Source organism: Myotis yumanensis, unplaced genomic scaffold (assembly GCF_028538775.1).
Source record: "Myotis yumanensis isolate MYYU_CA2020_CCGP unplaced genomic scaffold, mMyoYum1.0.hap1 SCAF_3, whole genome shotgun sequence".
Taxonomy (NCBI): Eukaryota; Metazoa; Chordata; class Mammalia; order Chiroptera; family Vespertilionidae; genus Myotis; species Myotis yumanensis.
This window is the reverse complement of record NW_027223754.1, coordinates 151,903,059-151,922,727: the sequence shown is the minus strand read 5'-3', so window position 1 is coordinate 151,922,727 and position 19,669 is coordinate 151,903,059. Positions and strand designations below refer to the sequence as shown.

At 40.1% G+C, this 19,669-nt stretch overlaps 1 protein-coding gene across 1 annotated transcript in view; it reads right to left on the bottom strand.

Annotated features, from left to right (window-relative positions):
- Positions 1 to 6,366, bottom strand: part of WIF1 (WNT inhibitory factor 1) — an 81,681-nt gene extending 75,315 nt beyond the window's left edge. Inside the window, exons 1-2 of the mRNA XM_070407649.1 lie at positions 5,921 to 6,366; positions 5,322 to 5,461 (exon numbers count right to left, since the gene is read on the bottom strand). Of these exons, the coding sequence (XP_070263750.1) occupies positions 5,322 to 5,461; positions 5,921 to 6,068 (288 nt within the window). The 5' untranslated portion in view covers positions 6,069 to 6,366. The remainder of the gene's footprint in view (positions 1 to 5,321; positions 5,462 to 5,920) is intronic.
- Between the last annotated feature and the right edge of the window lie 13,303 nt (positions 6,367 to 19,669).

Sequence of the window (19,669 nt, the reverse complement as noted above, 5' to 3'; positions counted from 1 at the left end):
AATAGAATTGGATTATCCAGTTGATATTACAGAAACAATAGAGTGATCCTAGTTTTTAAAACATCAGCAAGAAATGTGGGTCAGTTGTCAGGAAAATAGCCTGTTTATGACTTCTTTTTTTCCCCAATGGAATTTTCCTCGTTTTATTTTTTGAATTTTCCTCATTTTAAAGCTGAATTTGGGTGTTACTGACAGGAATCATTCACAAAGACACCACTATCCAGGCAAAGTTCTCAAGCTTTCTTTAGACTTGATTTTGAATTATTTTTATTATTTTGGGCAGTTTTCAATAATTCAAGAAGTTTTGTTTTTCATTGATAGGGAGCTAGCAAGGGTTATGAACACGTTTATAACTAACCTTTCATGTTGGAAAATACCTCATGGATACACTGTATCTTCAGCATATCTAATATTTCCCATTTTCAGTGGTTATACATAAAACAAGGAGCATATTTCTGCAGTATAACCCAATAAAACTAATTTTTCTACAATAGACACATGACCACCCAGCTCCCCAGGACAGCAGACAAAATTCTGCAATTCCTATCCTGTACCCACAGTAATACTTTTCATTTTTGTTTTTAAACATCTTGAAATTGAGTAAAATAAATCTATATCACTGATTTCTAGTGGTTATAAGAATTGTGATCCCTATATATCAGTGGTTCTCAACCTTCCTAATGCCGCGACCCTTTAATACAGTTCCTCATGTTGTGGTGACCCCCAACCATAAAATTACTTTCATTGCTACTTCAAAACTGTAATTTTGCTACTGTTATGAATCATAATGTAAATATCTGATATGCAGGATGTATTTTCATTGTTACAAATTGAACATAATTAAAGCACAGTGATTAATCACAAAAACAACATGTAATTATATAATGTGTTTTCCGATGGTCTTAGGCGACCCCGGTGAAAGGGTCATTCAACCCCCAAAAGGGTAGTGACCCACAGGTTGAGAACCACTGCTATACATGATAAAAAGCTTATTCTAAGATCTGGATCTGTTGATACAGTGATAAGAACTTGCTAGTAATCCCAGTGATAGGTTTAAAGTTAATATTGACCAGTTATCTTCACCCAGAGAATTTCTAGCCCATAGACACCAATTTCAGCCCAGCCCTTAACAACCATCACAGAAAACTAGGCATTTGGTCACAAGGAGGCTGGAAAAGTAATATATAGATGGCTCAGCATAAATCCATTACCACTGTTAAAAGAGCCAACCTAAAAAAGATGCCCTATTAACTAGGTTCTCGATTCACAGTACCTTAGCATTGTAATGCAGGTGATAGAATATATTAGCATTATTAAAATCAAGCCTATACGATCTTTACAAATTTTATAAGATTGTATTAAACACACATTTATTGTATAACCTACATAAATGGAAAAAACTTGGCCTTATACTAAACTGGTTCCTATGGAAATGAGCAGCAGTGTCCTAATATTAGAATTCAGATTTGTCTAACAAACTTCTCATTAAAATTTTATTTGAAAGCCATCAGGTTTAGAAAGGGGTTATTTTCCAAATAAAATGTTTAATTAGTGCATAGTTTAGAAAACTAAGGTGGTTGCTCATGACCTCTACCTGTCTCAAATTCAGGGAAAGGTTAGAATAAGGAATGCTTCATTGAAAAATATCAACTATTAAAAGTTATATATAGTAACAAAGGGTATTTTCCTTAATTACTAAAAATCCTTTAAGTCTAAAGCTTCTTTCATAGGAATTCTTCTCTCATCTAAAAGCCTTGAAAGGGGGCATGACAGAAAATGAGTATTTTAAATGGATAATAAAGTGGAGACAGGGTTTTCCATGGAAAATGAGGATTTCAGGAAGAGGAAGAGGTCAGGTCATTTGATTTCAGGCAGGAAAGCCTTCCAAAGCAGATTTTCGGGGATCTCAAAAGATACTGGTGACCATCTAATAAGTGTTAGAGAATTCTTTTGGATCCACAGTAATGATCAGCCATGAAAACCGTTTGTTTTACCATTTTGTAATGTGTAGTGTAAAAATGATACTAGATAATAAACATCCATAAACTATAAGACAAACATCATATAACTTTAAACTCTAAAGTACACCTTTTTACTCACATGTAATATAAAATAATTTTTAATTCTAAATCAATGCACATTCATTGTGGGAAAAAACAAACAAAATATAACATATGTAGATGTAACCAATGTTTATACCATGGAGGATCAGACATTTATCAAATATTTTTTCCTACGTCTGCCCACATATTTTGTAATGCAATCAAACAGAATATGTTGTTATGGACTACTGACAATTTGTCATGAACATCTTTCCATGGCTTTGAGTAGACATCTAGAATATTCTCATTAATGCTTCATCCATTCTCCTGCCATTATCAGTGGACTCCTAGGTTCCACCCAGTTTTTAATTTTTATAGAAAGCATTATTAGGAACAGTCTTGCACTAAAATTTTTACTCAAATCCATGATTATATCTTTAGGATGAACTCTGGAAGTAAAATTGCCCAAAGGATCTAGATCAAAGCTTTTGCCATCAGATTCTAATTGCCCTGCAAAAGGGCTAACATGCATCAGCCACATATGAATATGTACAATTCTCCACATACTAAAAACACTAAAAAAAATTGACCAACTTGATGTGGAGAAATGAATATCACTGTAATTTTTATTTGTATTTGCTTGAAGTAGAACATGAACGTTATTTTAAATGGTCCAAGACACCTTGGGTTATTGGACTGATCACTTATTGGAAGTAAATAACACCTACTGCCTCTACAAGGTCTTCAAAACTAAAATTATTTTAACTTTCTTCACATGTTGCCAAAACACTTACATATTAAGTTTAAATTTTCATTAATCAGTTATGTGTTTTGCTTGTGTTGAAATCCCTAAATGTTTGCTATTATTTGGATGAAATAACTAGATCATGGAATGAACTTTACATTATCCACGTAGATGTTTTGATGTGGTTTTGGCTTTAGTTAGAGATGCCTTTCAAAACATTTAATTAGTATTGAAGTCATTATTTTTCCCACCTTCAAAATTTCCACGCATTTCAAAAATTATGGTGCTAGAATCACATAACTTTATGGAGTAAAATGGATCAGATTTAAATAATATATTCAAACACCTTGCTGTTTGGCATTGTAAAGATCCTACCCCGTCACCACCCTCTGCCCTAAGAACAACAGACACCAGATTTCACAGTTACCTATGGAAGCCTATCCAGAGCAGACTGGCACAGAGAGGGAGATGATTTAATTAGAGAGGGAGATAATCTAATTGAGGTGCTAGCATTGTCCTGCATAATGAGATAATCCACATGGGTAATCAACACTCAAACAGGAGAGAGAAAGATGCTGGGAGCTTCATCTCCATGCCAGTTCTACCATCTTCTCTAATCCCCTACAAAAAAATTTTCCTGAGATTGTTTGATATGTATTCCATTTTGTACTCAACAATGTGCCAGTGTGTGCAAACACGCACTATGCTATAAAGCAGCAGGGGAGATAACATGAAATTTAAGCCATTGCTTCAAATTCCATTCTTTGGGAGACAAACTCGGATGAAAAATAAATCAGTAGATAATAGATAGATAAGAGCTATTGACATTTTCTGCTTCTTCTACAGTTACCAAACCCTTTCAGCTAGGGAGGGGTGTTAAGTCAAGCTACTTTCTAATGGTTCTTATGAATCCATAAAAGTATAGGTAAGGAAAATATTCTTTTTAAAAACACAGAATTAATATTGACCCCATTTGATACGAGTCAAACACAAGTAAAGAGATTCAGGTGAAACAAAATGATAATAAAAAGGTCATTTATTGATTTATTACTGGTTTTATAATATTCCAAAATTAACTGTCCATTAAGTATCTATAAAGAGGGAATTTTATGAAGAAAAGCAATAATCTTTCTATAGAGCAGTAAGAACCTCAATGAACTCAAATGCAAAATGAGGGTATCAGAATAGATGGCCTTCTGGCTATGAACTTCAGTGGATACAAAACATCTCTCTCATTTATGTTGTTGTTGTTGCAACAATGGAAGTGTCAAAGGGTTTAGGTTTGATCTACTTTGGAAAAGAAAAATGAGAGAATAGATCTGAGGGAAAAGAGACAGCTAAAATGGTCATGCCCATATTATAACAAGTAATTAAGGGGAACCAATGTGGTTTCTCAATTTAAAAATAGTTCCTTTTTATAAAGAGTTTTTTTCTGGATCACATTCTTCATGAAAATATACATTTAATTATTTTAGAATTTAAAAAAAGACCTGAAAATGTGATTTTAATTACAATTACAATGATTTTCATATTAGACACATTTTACCAACCAATGAGCAAAAGAATTTATTACTTACCATTTGTCATTAGAGGTAATTTACATGATACTGAAACTACAAAAGGAATATATAAAAGATGCTAATGTGCGAGGAAATAAAAGAAATACTTCTTTATAAAAATATATTGCAATTTTCTTTTTCCACATAAAATTATTTAAATGGTAACTTAAAAGTCAATAGCCTGCAATATTTTACAAATGTTCATATATATATATATATATATATATATTATTGATTTCAGAGATGAAGGGAGAGGGAGAGATAAAAACACCAATGATGAGAGACAATCAATGATCGACTGCCTCCTGCATGGCCCCCGCCCCCCACCGCCGGGGGATTGAGCCCACAACCGGGGCATGTGCCCTTGACCGGAATAGAACCCAGGACCCTTCAAACTGACGCTCTATCCAGTAAGCCAAACTGGTCAGGGCCAAATGTTCTTATATGATACTTTTTGAGTCTGTGAACTTCTACCAGAAATATATAGCATTCACATCGTTCCAGTGAGTAACGTTCAACATACCAATTTTTTTCAAGTGCACAATGTCAAAAATACGCACAGGCTTTAAAACTGACTGCAAAGTATAAATGCCATAAGTGATTGGTATATGCTATGGGGAAAGAGAGCCTTTTAAACATTAAGTTAAATTTTAATGTCATTAATCACAGAAATAAGTGATAATGGTATTTGAGGTCTTTATATTCCAGCAGTCTGAAGTCACTGAGTCTTATCAAGATAGTGAGTTTTTAGGCACATTGCTTGCTCTTTTCCTTTGGGAATCCTTAATTAATGTAGCATGTTTAAACAAATGGGGGTTAATTCTTCATTTGTTTTGGAGATCAGATGAGAAACCATTCTTAAACATTATAAAAATATACCAGACTACACACTATACAGTCTATTTCTACCTGTCAATAAGGAGTGGCAATCTTAAAGGGTCATTTTCTCCACCCTTCCTGGTTATCAGAACTTACCTGGCCTGCAGCTTGCCAGGTAAAATTCATGGAGTGGATATTGACAGGAATAGCTGGCATTCTCTGTTGTGCTTTTCTGAAATCATGTGTGAAGGGGGCCATTTTCCCCTCTGAAACAATCAGGATATCTTCTTCAAATCCTGGTTTTAGAAAAAGAAACAAAACTATCAAACTAGGCGGACTTAAAAGAATCAAAATCAGCACTGCATGCAAGAACACCAAAGGATCAGTATGGTTCATTGCTTTCCCCAAAGCACCTGCCTTGGTGCCGACTCATTTTCCTCTGTGTGTGATCAGAATGATGCCAACAGGCACATGCTTTCAGGGAGAAGGAGTGTTAACTGGTGGTAACAAATGCTGGGTCCACCTAAAAACAGGATTGTAGAAACCAGCAACAGCCAGATCCTCATGACCTAAGTTTCGTGAGAGAGAAGTTTCTATGCTAACAGATGGAATAGCTCATTAGAAGGGTGAGCAACCTTCCTTGGAAATTAAGTTTTAAAAACATACTAAAGTCGTGCATCTCTCCTTCTTGAATGGAAGAGTCGGAAAGAGAGTGAGATCCAGGCAGAGGAAGGTGCTGGGCTCTGGGGCCTTACCTATGAGCACTCTTGCCTGGTGAGCATCGATCCACAGGTACAGGCTCTCCTCCCGCGGCTGCCCGACCTCCGCCCGCAGCCCCAACAGGCAGGAGAGGATGCTCCAGAGCCCGAGCGCGGCGGCAGGAAGGGCGCTTCTTCGGGCCATGCTGGTCCGGACCTCCTCGCTGGTGGCTCTCGTCGCTGAAACTCCTCCGGCCGCACCGACCCCAACCTGCGGCGGTTCAGCGGTCCCTCCGCTGTTCCCGCGTAGACGTCTGCGCGCGAAGCGTCCAGCCCCGGGCGAGTGAGCCTGGGAGAACCGGGCGAGGAGGAGGAGGGCGGGCAGGAGCGGCGCGAGCCGGGCTGCAGGAGCGGGCGCAGGAGCGAGAGGGGACAGCAGCGACGCGAGCCTGGCAGAGCAGCGGATGCCAGCACGCCCGGCGAGACCCACAGTCGGAGGGTTAAATACGGCGAGAGAGGAAGAGCGGGAAGGGCGGGCGCCAGTGGGGTGCGTGTGAGCAGTGACGAGGCCCCGCGAGTCGCCACCGGGGGGCGCTGCGGAGCGCGCGGGGGCGGGGCGGCGCGCGACCCCAGCCCCTGCGTTTCCCCGGCGGTGGGCCAAGTGGGAACGCGTGCAAAGGGGGCGCGTGGTGGAGGTGGTTGCGAAAGGGGTGTTGGGCGGCACCCCGAGGACTACACTCGCCTATGATTCCAGCCAGGCGAGGCAGGGGCGTAGGGAAATAGAGTGAGCTGAGATCTCAGGGCTTAATTGAGCGCGATGATGATGAAGGCGGGTCCCATTTCTACCCTGATGCTAAAAGAAGGCGCATTTTCTTCCACTTCTCCCTTTCCGCCCATCATTCCTCTCTCTCGGCAAAGCCATCCTCTCGGATCCGCGCTACGCTGACATGTTGCGCGTTGCCCTGCACTCAAAACCCGAGTCTCCAGCGTCCACTGCTGCCCCGATCGCAGGCACTGGGCTGGACTCGGGGCGCGGGCTTTCATTCTGCACTTGTCAGACACCCTGGAGGGAGCTTGCACAGCGGGGGAGGCCCTTCTCTCTGCTCACCCGGCAGCGCCAGGAAGAGTTCCCTGGGCTCTGGGTGACAGGAGTTCCTGACCCCGTAGGGATAGGGGTCCCAAAAGTTGTGAATATCTTTATATTTAGTGGTGTTTCAAACAACTTGGAGGCGTGCTCTGGTCCTGAAATCACAGGCGCTGGAGGACAAGCCCGCGGCTCTGGTCTTGCCGTGGGAAGGGCAGTTGACTGGCAGTGAGCTACAGCCTCACACACCCACCCGACCCCAGCAGGAAGGACTTAACTTTCCCCTTACCCAACCCCTCGGATGGGCAAAGAAAACAGAAGCAAACGGTTGGGGTTATTTTTTATTTTTAAAGAAAGATTTCAGACTCCGAAAAGGGTTGTTTTCTTCTCTTTGTTCTTTAGTACCCAGATGCTGCGACAAATGCCCAAGGATTGAGTGTCTGGGCTGGGGCGGTGTTTCGGTGCTTTGTGGACAGTTCAAGAGGGAAAAACAAACAGAAACAACAGAGGAGAAGCTGAACATGTGCACACATGGAGTTAAATAAACGTTAGGTCATGAGAGGTTATTAAATGTTAGGTCGTGAGAAGTTACTAAAGAGAACAGAATATGCGGTTCCAGTTATGAAATATTTTCAGTTGTACAATTGTTGATCTTTGAAGAGATTTAGATAAACCCATGACTATTTGAACTTACAGTGTCTTCATTTTAAAAGGATTTTTATTTGAGGTGCTTACTTAATCCTCACAACTCTTTTAAGTAGGTACTATAATTATTTCCATTTTATTGATGGGGAAACAAGGCTCAAAAAGGTCCAATAAGTTGACTGTGGTTACCTAGCTGGTAAGTGGCAGCGTCAGGGTTCAAATCCCAGGCACGGTGATTTCAAAGCCCATGCTCTTCACTGCTATACCTCATACTGATAAGTAAATAATATTTAAGTCTGTTTGAATCCAAAACGTCACAACTGTTCTCCCTTTAAAATAAAAATAGTTGACCTCTTTTCAAAAATTTCAGAGAATATTCATTTATATAATGTATTCATATGCATTGGGAAATCTTTAAAATACTTTAGCATTGTAATGCCAAGTGCCTCCTAGGTAAAGATAGTTTCACAAAACAATGGACATTTTCTTTGACTCCAGAAAGTGTGGTTTTAATTGAAATTTTTGACTTAGTATTACTCAAGCCCCTATGGCTCTTGGTACAAGGACGCCCTCTACAGGTTGTTCTAATCAAACACCAGTAATTAAAAAATAATCCATGAAATGTCCTTTTTGGTAGAAAAAAAGAGGTACTCAGTTTCCTAACTCAAATTCCTCAAAGTGGGGTTCTTCTGCAGCAGCGGAGTTTGGTGTTGGTGATAATCGGAATATATCTTGCTCTAAAGAATTATTTTTCCTTCCAGAATAGATGGTCTCTATTCACTTCTCCCCAACAGTGAACAATTAGAAAACTCATATTTTATTATAGAGAAAAAGGTTATTTTAAAAATCTTGGATTTGAACCCTTTTGGTCTTTAAAGGGAAGGAAGAAATGTATGTTAGGCACCGGTCAGATATTTTCAAGAGTAACCGAGTATGTCTTTTGAGGGGAAGGTCCATCTAAGAGCTAAATCAGGCTTGACTTTCTGTTGTTCAGGAGCTGTGAAGGTGGCTTTTGTTTTCATTCAGAATGCAGTGATGTGTTTAAGTTTCTCCACTCAGATAAAAACACGACAACATCTATTTGCACATGATAAAAATTCAGAAATAATGTGCTAGGACACAATGTATTACCAATCAACTTTGTTTAGTTTGGAAATTCTACCATTGATTTTCCAGTCCATTATCCTTCCTTTCCTTGTGTCATTTATTCTCATCAATTACATTTGCAGGCAGGTTCATTTATTTGTTCATTAACTCATTCTCTCATTCCAAAAAGATTTATTAAGCACCTATTTTGTGCAAGACACTGTCCTAGAAAGTACAGGAAAGACAAAGCCAGTAAGAAACATCATGAAACAACATGAAAAACAAAACAGGACCCCAGCCCTTGAAGACCATTGGAGTTAAAATGAGTAAGACAAGCACCCACGTAACCATAATGGAAGGCAGAATATGGTGATTGTTGACAAGACAAAGGACTGGAAATTCAAAGAAGAAATCTCATATCTGGGATTCTGGAAGCTTTTTAATTCATTCATTCAAAAAAGATCAACAAAGTGTCTGATGTGTGCCCTGCATGGGCACAAGGGAAAGGCAACTAAAAAGACAGCCCCTGCTCTCAGATTCTCAGTCTAACAGGCAAGAGTGTTAAGAATGAACAATAGGAATGAACACCATGATGGAGACGTAAACGGGGTATTTGGGGACTCGGGGGAAAGTCTCTTGATGCAGATTGTGTTCTGGGAGGACTTCCTAGAGTGCAGGGTACTTGAGCAGCCTTAAAGGTTAAAGGGCAATTGAACATGCAAGGGAGGGAAGAAAGGAAGGGTTGTCCACGCACAGAGAACGACAATAGCAAGGACAAACAGACTAGAGAAGGAATAGAACAATCAAGGATCTGCCAGTAGCGCTCTGCAGTGTAATGAACCTGGAGTGGGGGGAAGAGGGAGTGGCTGGATGAAGCTAAAAAGGGTAGGTAGGAGTTGGTTATGGAAGATTGTGCTGAAAAGAATCCCCCCAAATTTATGGAGAGACATCGTCCTCAAGGAGGCGAAGCGTAACTGCCCACTCCTTAAGTACGAGCTGAGCAGAGAGACTTCCTTTCATAAAATTCAGTATGGAAAGGGGGTGGGGGGTAACTTTACAATGGGGAGACCTGACAGCCATTGCCTCATCTAGGTGATCAAGGTCAACACCAACAATGATTAGTTATGTTGACAGTATGCACCCTTGATATGGTGTGATGAGAATAGCACTTTACTTCTGTGGCACTCTCCTGAAACCCCATAGCCTCTGTCTAATCATGAGAAAAGTATCAGAAAAGCCAAACTGAGAGACATTCTACAAAATATCTGATGAGTAATCCTCCAAACTGTCAAGGTCATTAAAAACAAGGGAAGTCTGAGAAACTGTCACAGCCAAGAGGAACCTGAGGACATATGACGACTAACTGTAATATGCTACCCTGGATGGGATCCTGGAACAAAAAAGGGACATCAGATAAGAACTTAAAAAAAATCGGAATAAACTGTTAATAATAATGTATTAATATTGGCTGATTAGTTATAACAAATATACCTTACTTAATGTAAAGTGTTAATAATAGGGAAAACTGCTTATGGGGTAGATGGGAACTCTATATACTATCTTTGCCATTTTTCTGTAAAGCTATTCTAAAAAATGAAGTTTAATTTTAAAATAAAAGGTAAATACCAAGATGTATTCAAAACACTTAGCTGCTGACATTTCAAAATCAAAAAATTTCTCATAAAAATTTGGATTTCTCACTTCCTAAGGCCTTTTTCTGGCTTCTTGTGGCTTTTTCCAGGAAAATTTAGGGCTCTGTCAATGTTCCCTCCTTACAAGGGGATATGTGTGAGTAGGGACTGCCATTCAAACAGGGCTAGCGCTCTCTACTTCTTACAGTTACAGTACGCCTCTATGGAGCCTTCTTCACTCATCTACTTGACTTGCTGGGCTTCATTAGGCATCTGAGTTGTGGCCTGGAGGAGAGGCTATGGGACAAGCAGGGAGAAAGCACCTCAGGGCTAAGGAGACTGGAAGTGTGGTTGTGTAGGAACAAGGGCAAAGCCTGCTGTAGAGGGGGATCTTGCCAGTGCCATTTCTGCCAGCCACTCTGCATCATGGTCTCAGCCAAAGCTGATTTGGTCACTACTGGTGTTGAGATGGAGACTGAGGCATATCTGCTGCACCTTGAGCTGTGTTGTGAGAAAGATGGAATCAGGCCCCCTTATAGCACACTGGCATAGAAAGGGAGACATAGATAGAAAGTGAATAGAGCAAGTAGCCAAGCATTATATGTATGTATGTATGTATTTATGTTAATCCTCACCCGAGAATATTTTTCCATTGACTTTTAGAGAGGAAGGAAGGTGGAGAGGCAGAGAGAGAGAAACACTGATGTAAGTGAGACACATTGATTGGTTGCCTCCCGCACACACTCTGCAAAGGAGGTACATGCCCTTGACCAGAATCGAAACCAGGATCCTTCAGTCCACAGGCCAATGCTGTATCCACTGAGCCAAACTGGCTAGGGTGCCAAGCATTATTTTTAATGCAGTCCTGTTTTTAAAAGACAAATAAACAGTGTGTGTGTGTGTGTGTGTGTGTGTGTGTGTGTGTGTGTAGTTAATCTATATATATAAAAGCTTAATATGCAAAGTGTCCCCTCAGGAGTTCGACTGACTGGGAGTTCAATCACTCACTATGATGTGCGCTGACCATCACGGGGCAGCACAGAACAAAGGAAGGCCCCTGCTGACGGCCAGCAGCCGGGGAAGGGAGGCCCCACCAGCAGCCAGTAGCTAGCAGCTGCTAGGGACCCTACCTGTGCACGAATTTCATGCACTGGGCCTCTAGTATGTATATAAAACTATGCATAGAAAATATCTAAAAGGTTACATGCCAAAATAGTTCCAGGAAGTTATCTATGGGAAGTGGGACCTGGGACTATGGAATAAATTTCACTTTATGCACAAATATTTTTTGATGTTTAAAAAATGTAATTAAAAGCCATTTTTAAGAAGAGAAAGATCCTTTCTTTCCTGCTTCATCATTGTCTCCCAAAGTAGGCAGCTGTCACCGCCCTAAGCCAGCACCTCTTGCTATGCTGCCTGCAGACTTTATCACTTAAGAACTGTACATCACAACACATGACAGCTCATTACTGAAGCACAGCACAGCTTGAGCATTCCTCATCATCCCGGGCAGCACTCTAGCTATTCTTTCCTCACGTGATGGCATTGCCAAGCAACCTACCACATATCTTGTCTTCCACAAACCATATCCATTATTTTCAGTTCATCCATGCTGCTGCAGCCCTATGACACTCAACAGAAATATTTCTTTTACAGTGGAGGAAAAGGAAAGTAATTTTATTGCACAATAATAGAGAAATGGAAAACAAAGTACAATACCTTCATAGGATGAAATGTTAGTGAACTATTAAAATTGATGTTCTGACATATGTATTTAACCATGAAATTATCATCACAACCAAGATAATGTACACCAAGCATGTCAAACTCGTGGCCCACAAGCCACATGCGGCCCACAACGAATATTTTTGCGGCCCAGCCAATATAATGGTATGTAAGAAACGTTTTAATAAAAATTTCATAACTTAATTTTTACAATATCCTATTATACATAATTATTAATAACGAACTACAACGGTTGCCAATGACTGATTACTATAATCGTGTTGCGTTCATTTCCCTTAACACGCCTTACGCGCAGGCGCACCACTTCTCTCCACTAATACTAGCAGTGAATATTTTAGCAGCCAATGGCCACGTCATTCGTCTTGGACTGACCTGTTTGGTGTGCGCAACAGGGAATATTTTGCTTTCGGAGAACAAGAAAAATAGGTTTATTTGCATTACACTTATTAATTTGTGCAGTTATTTAGTGCCTGGTAAGTTAATGTTCAAGAAAAAATATTAATTTTTATTAAAATGTTCTATTATTTTATGTTAACAATTGCTCATTGATTTCAGCCCTTTGTATGCAGCATGTTTCTATCGAAATAAACCTACGTTTCTATGAAAATTGAAGCTTTTTTTTTTGCGGCCCACATAAACTTAAACCTTGTTTATTTGGCCCGTGTTAGCCTTTGAGTTTGACATGCTTGGTGTACACGATCCATCACTCCCAAAAGGTTAAAAAATCATACACTTTAAATATGTGCAGTTTATTATGTGTCAACGGTATTTCACTAAATTTGTTTTAAAATTTTTAAAGAAATTAAAAAATATTAATGGTACATTAGGACACAAAAAGCACTATCCATAAAAGAAAGAATTGGTAAAATGGACTATATTAAAATTAAAAACCTCTTTTTACCAAAAGATAACATTGAGAGTGAAAAGAGAAGCCATAGAGTAGGAGAAGATACTTGGATATATAAGACTCTTATCCAGAATCTATAAAGAAATTACAAATCTATAAGAAAAAGGAACTCAGAACACAAATGTGTCATTTCAATAATAACTACGTAATTCGCTTGAAACTGCAGAGCCCCACCAGTAGCTGGTATTTTATGAGTTCTAGAAGCAGTGGTCTGAAGAGCTGACTCAAGGCCTGGGTATGAAGCTGCTCGCTCACCTGTGGATCTGCGGCCGTCCTCAAAACAGCAGTGAGCGGGGTTTCTTGATCACTGATCTCTGAAGTCCACAGAGCATTATGAACCTTCCCCCAATTCTTCTCTCCAACTTACCTGCTAATCTGAGTTCTAGTCCTTCACCCATTCCTACATCCAGAAAGTTATCACAGACACAGATATCCTAGGACACAGACACCTGAAGCACTGGGAAATCCCATGAGTACTATATATGGAGGAGCTTAATTCATAATGAGCCTCAAAAAAGCAGCAGGACACTGTTGACATAGCTTTGATAAGGCCTTTTTGCCTCAAGCAGGAGCAGGCACACCTTCTCATCCATCATTTTGAGAGGATTGTTTTGGTGTCTATGTGACTCCTACCTCCACAAAATCACTCTCATGCCTTCCTTTTCTGACTCTTTCTCTCTCTGGTGAGGCTGAGGAATGGCAAAGACCTAAGAGGTGGGGTGAAGACATTTAGTTTGTATATCAGTTGGGAAAAGAAACATTCTAGAAAAAAAATTAAGTGAGCATCTGACCATTTTTCTAAGAAAAACATCAAAGATATGTTGATATGTTTGCTAACTTTCTTTCTTTTTTCCTTTCTTTCTTTCTCTTTCTTTGTTTTTTTTCTTCCTTCCTTCCTTCCTTCCTTCATCTATCTTTATATGGTCTCTGTACACATATAGCTACATATCTATAAATATGTTTCTATATATCTATATTCTATATGTTCAGAGATACAAGAAACAACATTAAAAGATAAATAATATGTTAAGGGGATAGATCCAAGATGACAATAGAATATGTAGAAGTTACACTCACCTCCTCCCAGGACCAAACTGGAATTACAACTAAATGTAGAACAATCAACCTGAATAACCAACTGAAGACTAGCTGAACAGAAGTCTTACAACCAAGGATTTACAAAAAAAAAGCCACATTGAGACTGGTAGGAAGAGTGAAGACACAAAAAGGGCTGCCCTCACACCCACAGGCAGTGGCTGAGAATCGGGATATCACAGATGCAAAGGTTTCTTCTGAGGAGTGTGAGGTCTCAACCCCATTTTGGGCTCCCCAGCCCAGAGCACCAAAGCCAGGAAGAGTCACCTACATAACATCTGGCTGTGAAAATTAGTGAGGATTCTCTCAATCAGGGAGAGATGGGAGTCCACTAGACACTCAGGCAGCCTCTTAAAGGGCCAGCATACAAAATCTCACTTGTAGCCACTCACTCAGTGCTCTGGCAGAGGGAAGGTGGAACAGACTGGAGTTGTGTGAGGAGAGACTGGGGTTTACAGCTCCAGAGAGAGAGCTGAAGGGACAGCCGTGGGAGGGTCCCTGAGCTGAGTCCCTCTCTCACACTGCAGATGCCATCTTTCTTGGGTGGAGCACTCCCCTCCATACAGCATTAGTCTGGGGCCGTGGTCGGCAAACCGCGGCTAACAAGCCACATGCGGCTCTTTGGCCCCTTGAGTGGGGCTCTTGCACAAAATACCACGTGCGGGCGCACATGTACAGTGTGATTGAAACTTCGTGGCCCATGCGCAGAAGTCGGTATTTTGTGGAAGAACCAGTATTTTGTGGAAGAGCCACACTCAAGAGGCCAAAGAGCCGCATGTGGCTCGCGAGCCATGGTTTGCCAAGCCGCAGTTTGCCAACCACTGGTCTGGGGGAATGCAAGAGCCCCACCCTCTGGACTCCCTGTCATCCCATCCTGTGGAGCTCACTCCCTAGGGAGGAGTTAGCTATCTGGACCCAGGGTGTAGAGGCCTGGGCAGATTTAGGGGAGGTCAGTAACTGAATTCTGTGCTCTGGGCTCCACACAGGTTGCCCAAGGCAAGTCACAAGCACCAGAGTCCCTCCCAAGAGGCCCCAGAACCAATAGATCCAGTGGTAAACTTCAGACAACATCAGAGCAGGATCCAATTAGTTTCACAAAAGGCATACCCAAAGGGAGATCTCAGCAGGCTACAGACCATGCTCAGCCAAATTCTACCTGCACAGCAGCTAATACATGGTGGTTGGGGTCAATCCAACAGTCAGCCTACCTGAGGGTAAACCCCATGCACAAATGGTCAACAACAAACAAGACTCAATTACAACAGGAGGGCTCACTTAACCCACACAAAGGACATTCCTGGTGCACCCAGCTCAGGTGATCAAGGAGATAGCAGTACTGGGTCCCACAGGACACCTATTACAAAGACCACTCTACCAAGACTGGGAGACATAGCAGATCTACCTAATACACAGAAACAAACACAAAGAGGCAGCCAAAATGTGAACACAGAGAAACATGCCTAAAATGAAAAACAGGAGAAATCTGCAGAAAAGGAGCTAAATGAAATGGAAGCAAGTAATCTACCAGAGATAGAGTTCAGAGCAATGGTTATAAAGCTGTTCAAGGAACTTAGGGAAAGAATGGATGAAATCAGTGAGAACTTAAAGATATAGTAAGCATGAAAAAACAAACATAGAAATCATAAAGGAAAAAAACAGTCAGAAAGGAAGAATACAATATCTGAAATGAAGAATACCCTAGAAGGGATAAACAGTAGGTTAGAAGAAGCAGAGGATACAATAAGTGATTTGAAGACAAGGTAGCAGAAACACCCAATTAGAGCATCAAAAAGAAAAAAAAATAATTAAAAAACATGAGAATAGTTTAAGGAACATTTGGGAGAACATGAAGTGTAACAACATCTGCAGCATAGGAGTACCAGAAGGAGAAGAGCTAGCACAAGAAGTTGGGATCTATTTAAAGCAGTGATTCCCAAAGTGGGTTCTACCTCCCCCTGGTGGGCGCTGCAGCGATCCAGGGGGACGGTGATGGCCACAGGTGCATTTGTTTTAACTTTTTTTGTATTACCTTTCTATTCTGAGTTCAATAAATAGTTTCATAATTTCAAACTTCAATGTTTCTAATTTACACCTTTCTTTACTATAGTTTACGAAAAAGGTAGAAACATTAATACATATATCTTTCTGTTTAATTGCTATTAAAATTTTAAAAAAATTAACTTCCAGGGGGGGCTGAGTAATATTTTTTCTGGAAAGGAGGCGGTAGGCCAAATAAGTTTGGGAACCACTATTTAAAGAAATAATGACTGAAAACTTCCTTAACCTGGTAAAGGAAAAAGACACACAAATCCAGAGAATTTCAAAAAGATGAACTCAAAGAGGACCATACCAAGAGACACATTATAATTAAAATGACAAAGGTTAAAGACAAAAAGAGAATCTTAAAGGCTGCAAAAGAAAGATAATTAGTTACTTACAAGGGAGCTACCATAAAATTGTCAGCTGATTTTTGCAACAAAAACATTTCAAGCCTAAAGGGATTGGCATGAAATATTCAAAGTGATAAAAAGCAAGGATCTACAGGTGGTAGGGGGGTGGGTAAGAGATCAACCAAAGGACTTGTATGCATGCATATAAGCATAACCAATAGACACAGACAGTAGTGGGGTGAGGGCATGTTCTGGGAGTTGGGAGCGGCCAGGGAGAGGTCAATGGGGGGAAAAGGAGACATATGTAATACTTTAAATAATAAAGAATTTAAATTTAAAAAAAGCAAGGACCCACAAGCAAAACTACTTTACCCACAAAGGTTATCATCTAAAATTGAAGGAGAAATAAAGAGCTTTCCAGACAAGTGCCCATCAATAGCTGAGTGGATGAAAAAGCTATGGTAAAAAAAATAAAATAAAATAAAATAAAAGCTGTGGTACTTATATATGATGGAATATTACTCCACCATAAAAAAAAACAATGAAATTTTACTATTTGCGACAGCATAGATGGACTTAGAGGTAATTATACTAAGTGAAATAAGTCAGTCAGAGAAAGACAAATACCATATAATTTTAGCTATATGTGGAACCTAAAGAGCAATGTAAATGAACAAACAAAATAGAAAAAGTCTCATAGATACAGAGAAACCGGTGGTTGCCAGAGAAAAGAGGGGTTGGAGGACTGGGTGAAAAAGTGATGGATTGAGAAGTACAGATTGATAGTTACAAAATAGTCATGAGGATGTAAAGTCAGCATTAGAAAAATAGTCAATAATGCTGTTTTAACTACGTATAATGTCAGTTGGGTATTGGAAACACTTTGTAAAATACATGAGTGTCTAACCAGTGTACACCTGAAACTAATAGAAAATAATATTGACTGTTTTTTCAAGCTGTAATTGAAAAAAAAATTTTTTTAACTAAAGAAAAAATATGTTGAGGCGGAAGTTTTGGGTTCAAATCTTTAATATAAGGTGATTTTTGCTAAAATTGAAAGAGAATATCCCAATAGAAAATGGGTACAGCTTCAGGTAATTGACATACACATACAAATAAATGAAAATCTATGGTCATTTAACATTTTAAAAGATATCCAGAAATTCAAATAAAAACAATGAGATATTCTCTTTTACCTTTTGCTAGAGTAAAGATGAAGACGACTCACAGCATATGCTGTTGGCAAGTGTAGAAATTGGTGCAATCTTTCTAGAAGGCAATATAGTATCTTCTATCAACGTTTTATATAGGTATATTCTTTAAAAAGAATTTTTACTTCTGAGAATTTATTAAATAATTAGGTATGCATAAAACATATATGAACAAGAATTTATTGACAAACTTTTTAATATTAAAGAATTAGAAATAATGACTACCAAAACTGAATGAGTTTTGTGGAATATAGTGGCATGTCATGCTGCAAGTTAAAGTAGCATCTAATGGAATCTGTGGACATAAAAAGTCCTCATTATTTTAAATTTTTTAAAAAAGAGCTGCAAAACAGCATGAATGATTGTGGTATAATTACAGTATAAATACACTATGGTTTAAAATATGTCTGGCCCTAGCCAGTTTGGCTCAGTGGATAGAGCGTTGACCTGCAGACAACCTAAAGGGTCCCGGGGTTTTATTCCAGGCAAGGGCACATGCCTGGGTTGCAGGCTCGATCCCCAGTAGGGGGCATGCAGGAGGCAGCCAATCAATGATTCTCTCTCATCATTGATGTTTCTATGTCTCTCTTTCCATTCCTCTCTGAAATCAATAAAAATATATTAAAATAGTAATAATTAAAAATAAAATCAAGCATTCAATGAAAAATAAATAAATACATAAAATATGTTTGTATTTTACCATATTTGGTGTATATCTAGACACTACTGTGTTAATAGTTATTAATATTAGATGGTTATGTTTCTCCAGATTTTCACTTTCTTCTTTATATCATTTGATTGTGTTATTTAAATCTTTTATAATAAACAGGTATTAATAAGAAAGAATAGTAAAGTTATTTCCCTTTGTTTGAAAGATATTTAATGGTTTGGGTTTTTTTTCAAGCAAAGAGATTGAATCAAAATGTCATGCTCCCCATGAATGATGACTGTTTGGGAATCCGCAATAACATTATTAAAGGTTAGCTATCAATGAGCTTGATAAAATCAGGTTTTACAAAAACCTTTCTCATTTTTTGCAAGAATACCAAGGAATTGCATGCTGTTTTGAGCCTTGTTTATTATACATTTACTGTCTCCACAAAATTTCTCCTTTTCTTTAGGCTTTTAGCACTATTTGGGAAGCAATGTACGGTAGTGGAAATAATGCAGATTGTGGATTCAGGATAGCACGCCCTCCTTCACACCCCCCACCCCCCACCCCAATAATTGAGTACATGTATTTAAGGACACTTTGATTGGCTACTTCAACTCCGATTCAGTGTAAGTAATACTTCTGGAGAGAAAATGGCGGAGGCTTAGACGGACGTGTTGGTGCTTTGTCCCGGACCAGATAGGGGCGAGCAGCTGAAACGGGTAACAATCAGCCCGATCAAGCTGGGGAGGTTCAGCTGAGAGACAGTCTGCAGCCAGGAAAGACTGAGAACTCCAAAAAATGCGGATGGTTAGAGATTGAGGCTGAAACCTCCCTCTGGGCGCCAGCGCAGCGGCGAGACCGCGCCATCTCAGGCAGCGTTTACCGGCATCCAGAGATCGGCTACTAACCCGGCGGCTACTAACCCGGAGGCAACGATTCGCAAACAGCGCGACTGCAAGAGCCAAGGGGAGACCTGCACCCCTCCACGGAAAGGTTAGACTTACCTCAAAGGTGCGGTTCGCAGTTCAGGTTGGAGCGAGGAACGCGCGCGCGGGCGCAGGAGGAAATCTGCGTCCGCCAAAATCCGCGCTCTCCAAAATCCGTGCCCATAGAGGCCAGCGTGTCTCGCAAGTGGGGAGGGCTCCCGCAGGGCTGCTGCCAGAAGGTAACACTATAAATGAGCCCATAGTTGGACTGGATGCAAAAGGGCTGCCTCAGAGTTTCCCTGATAGCCGGCTACTTGTTGTTGCCAGGGGCTTGAGCGCGCGCAGACACTCCGCGCAGTTCTGGAGGGTGGAACCCTGCGAGTTCGAACAGCTTCCCAGGCTCTTGTTTGCACACTTCCTCTTACTTCTG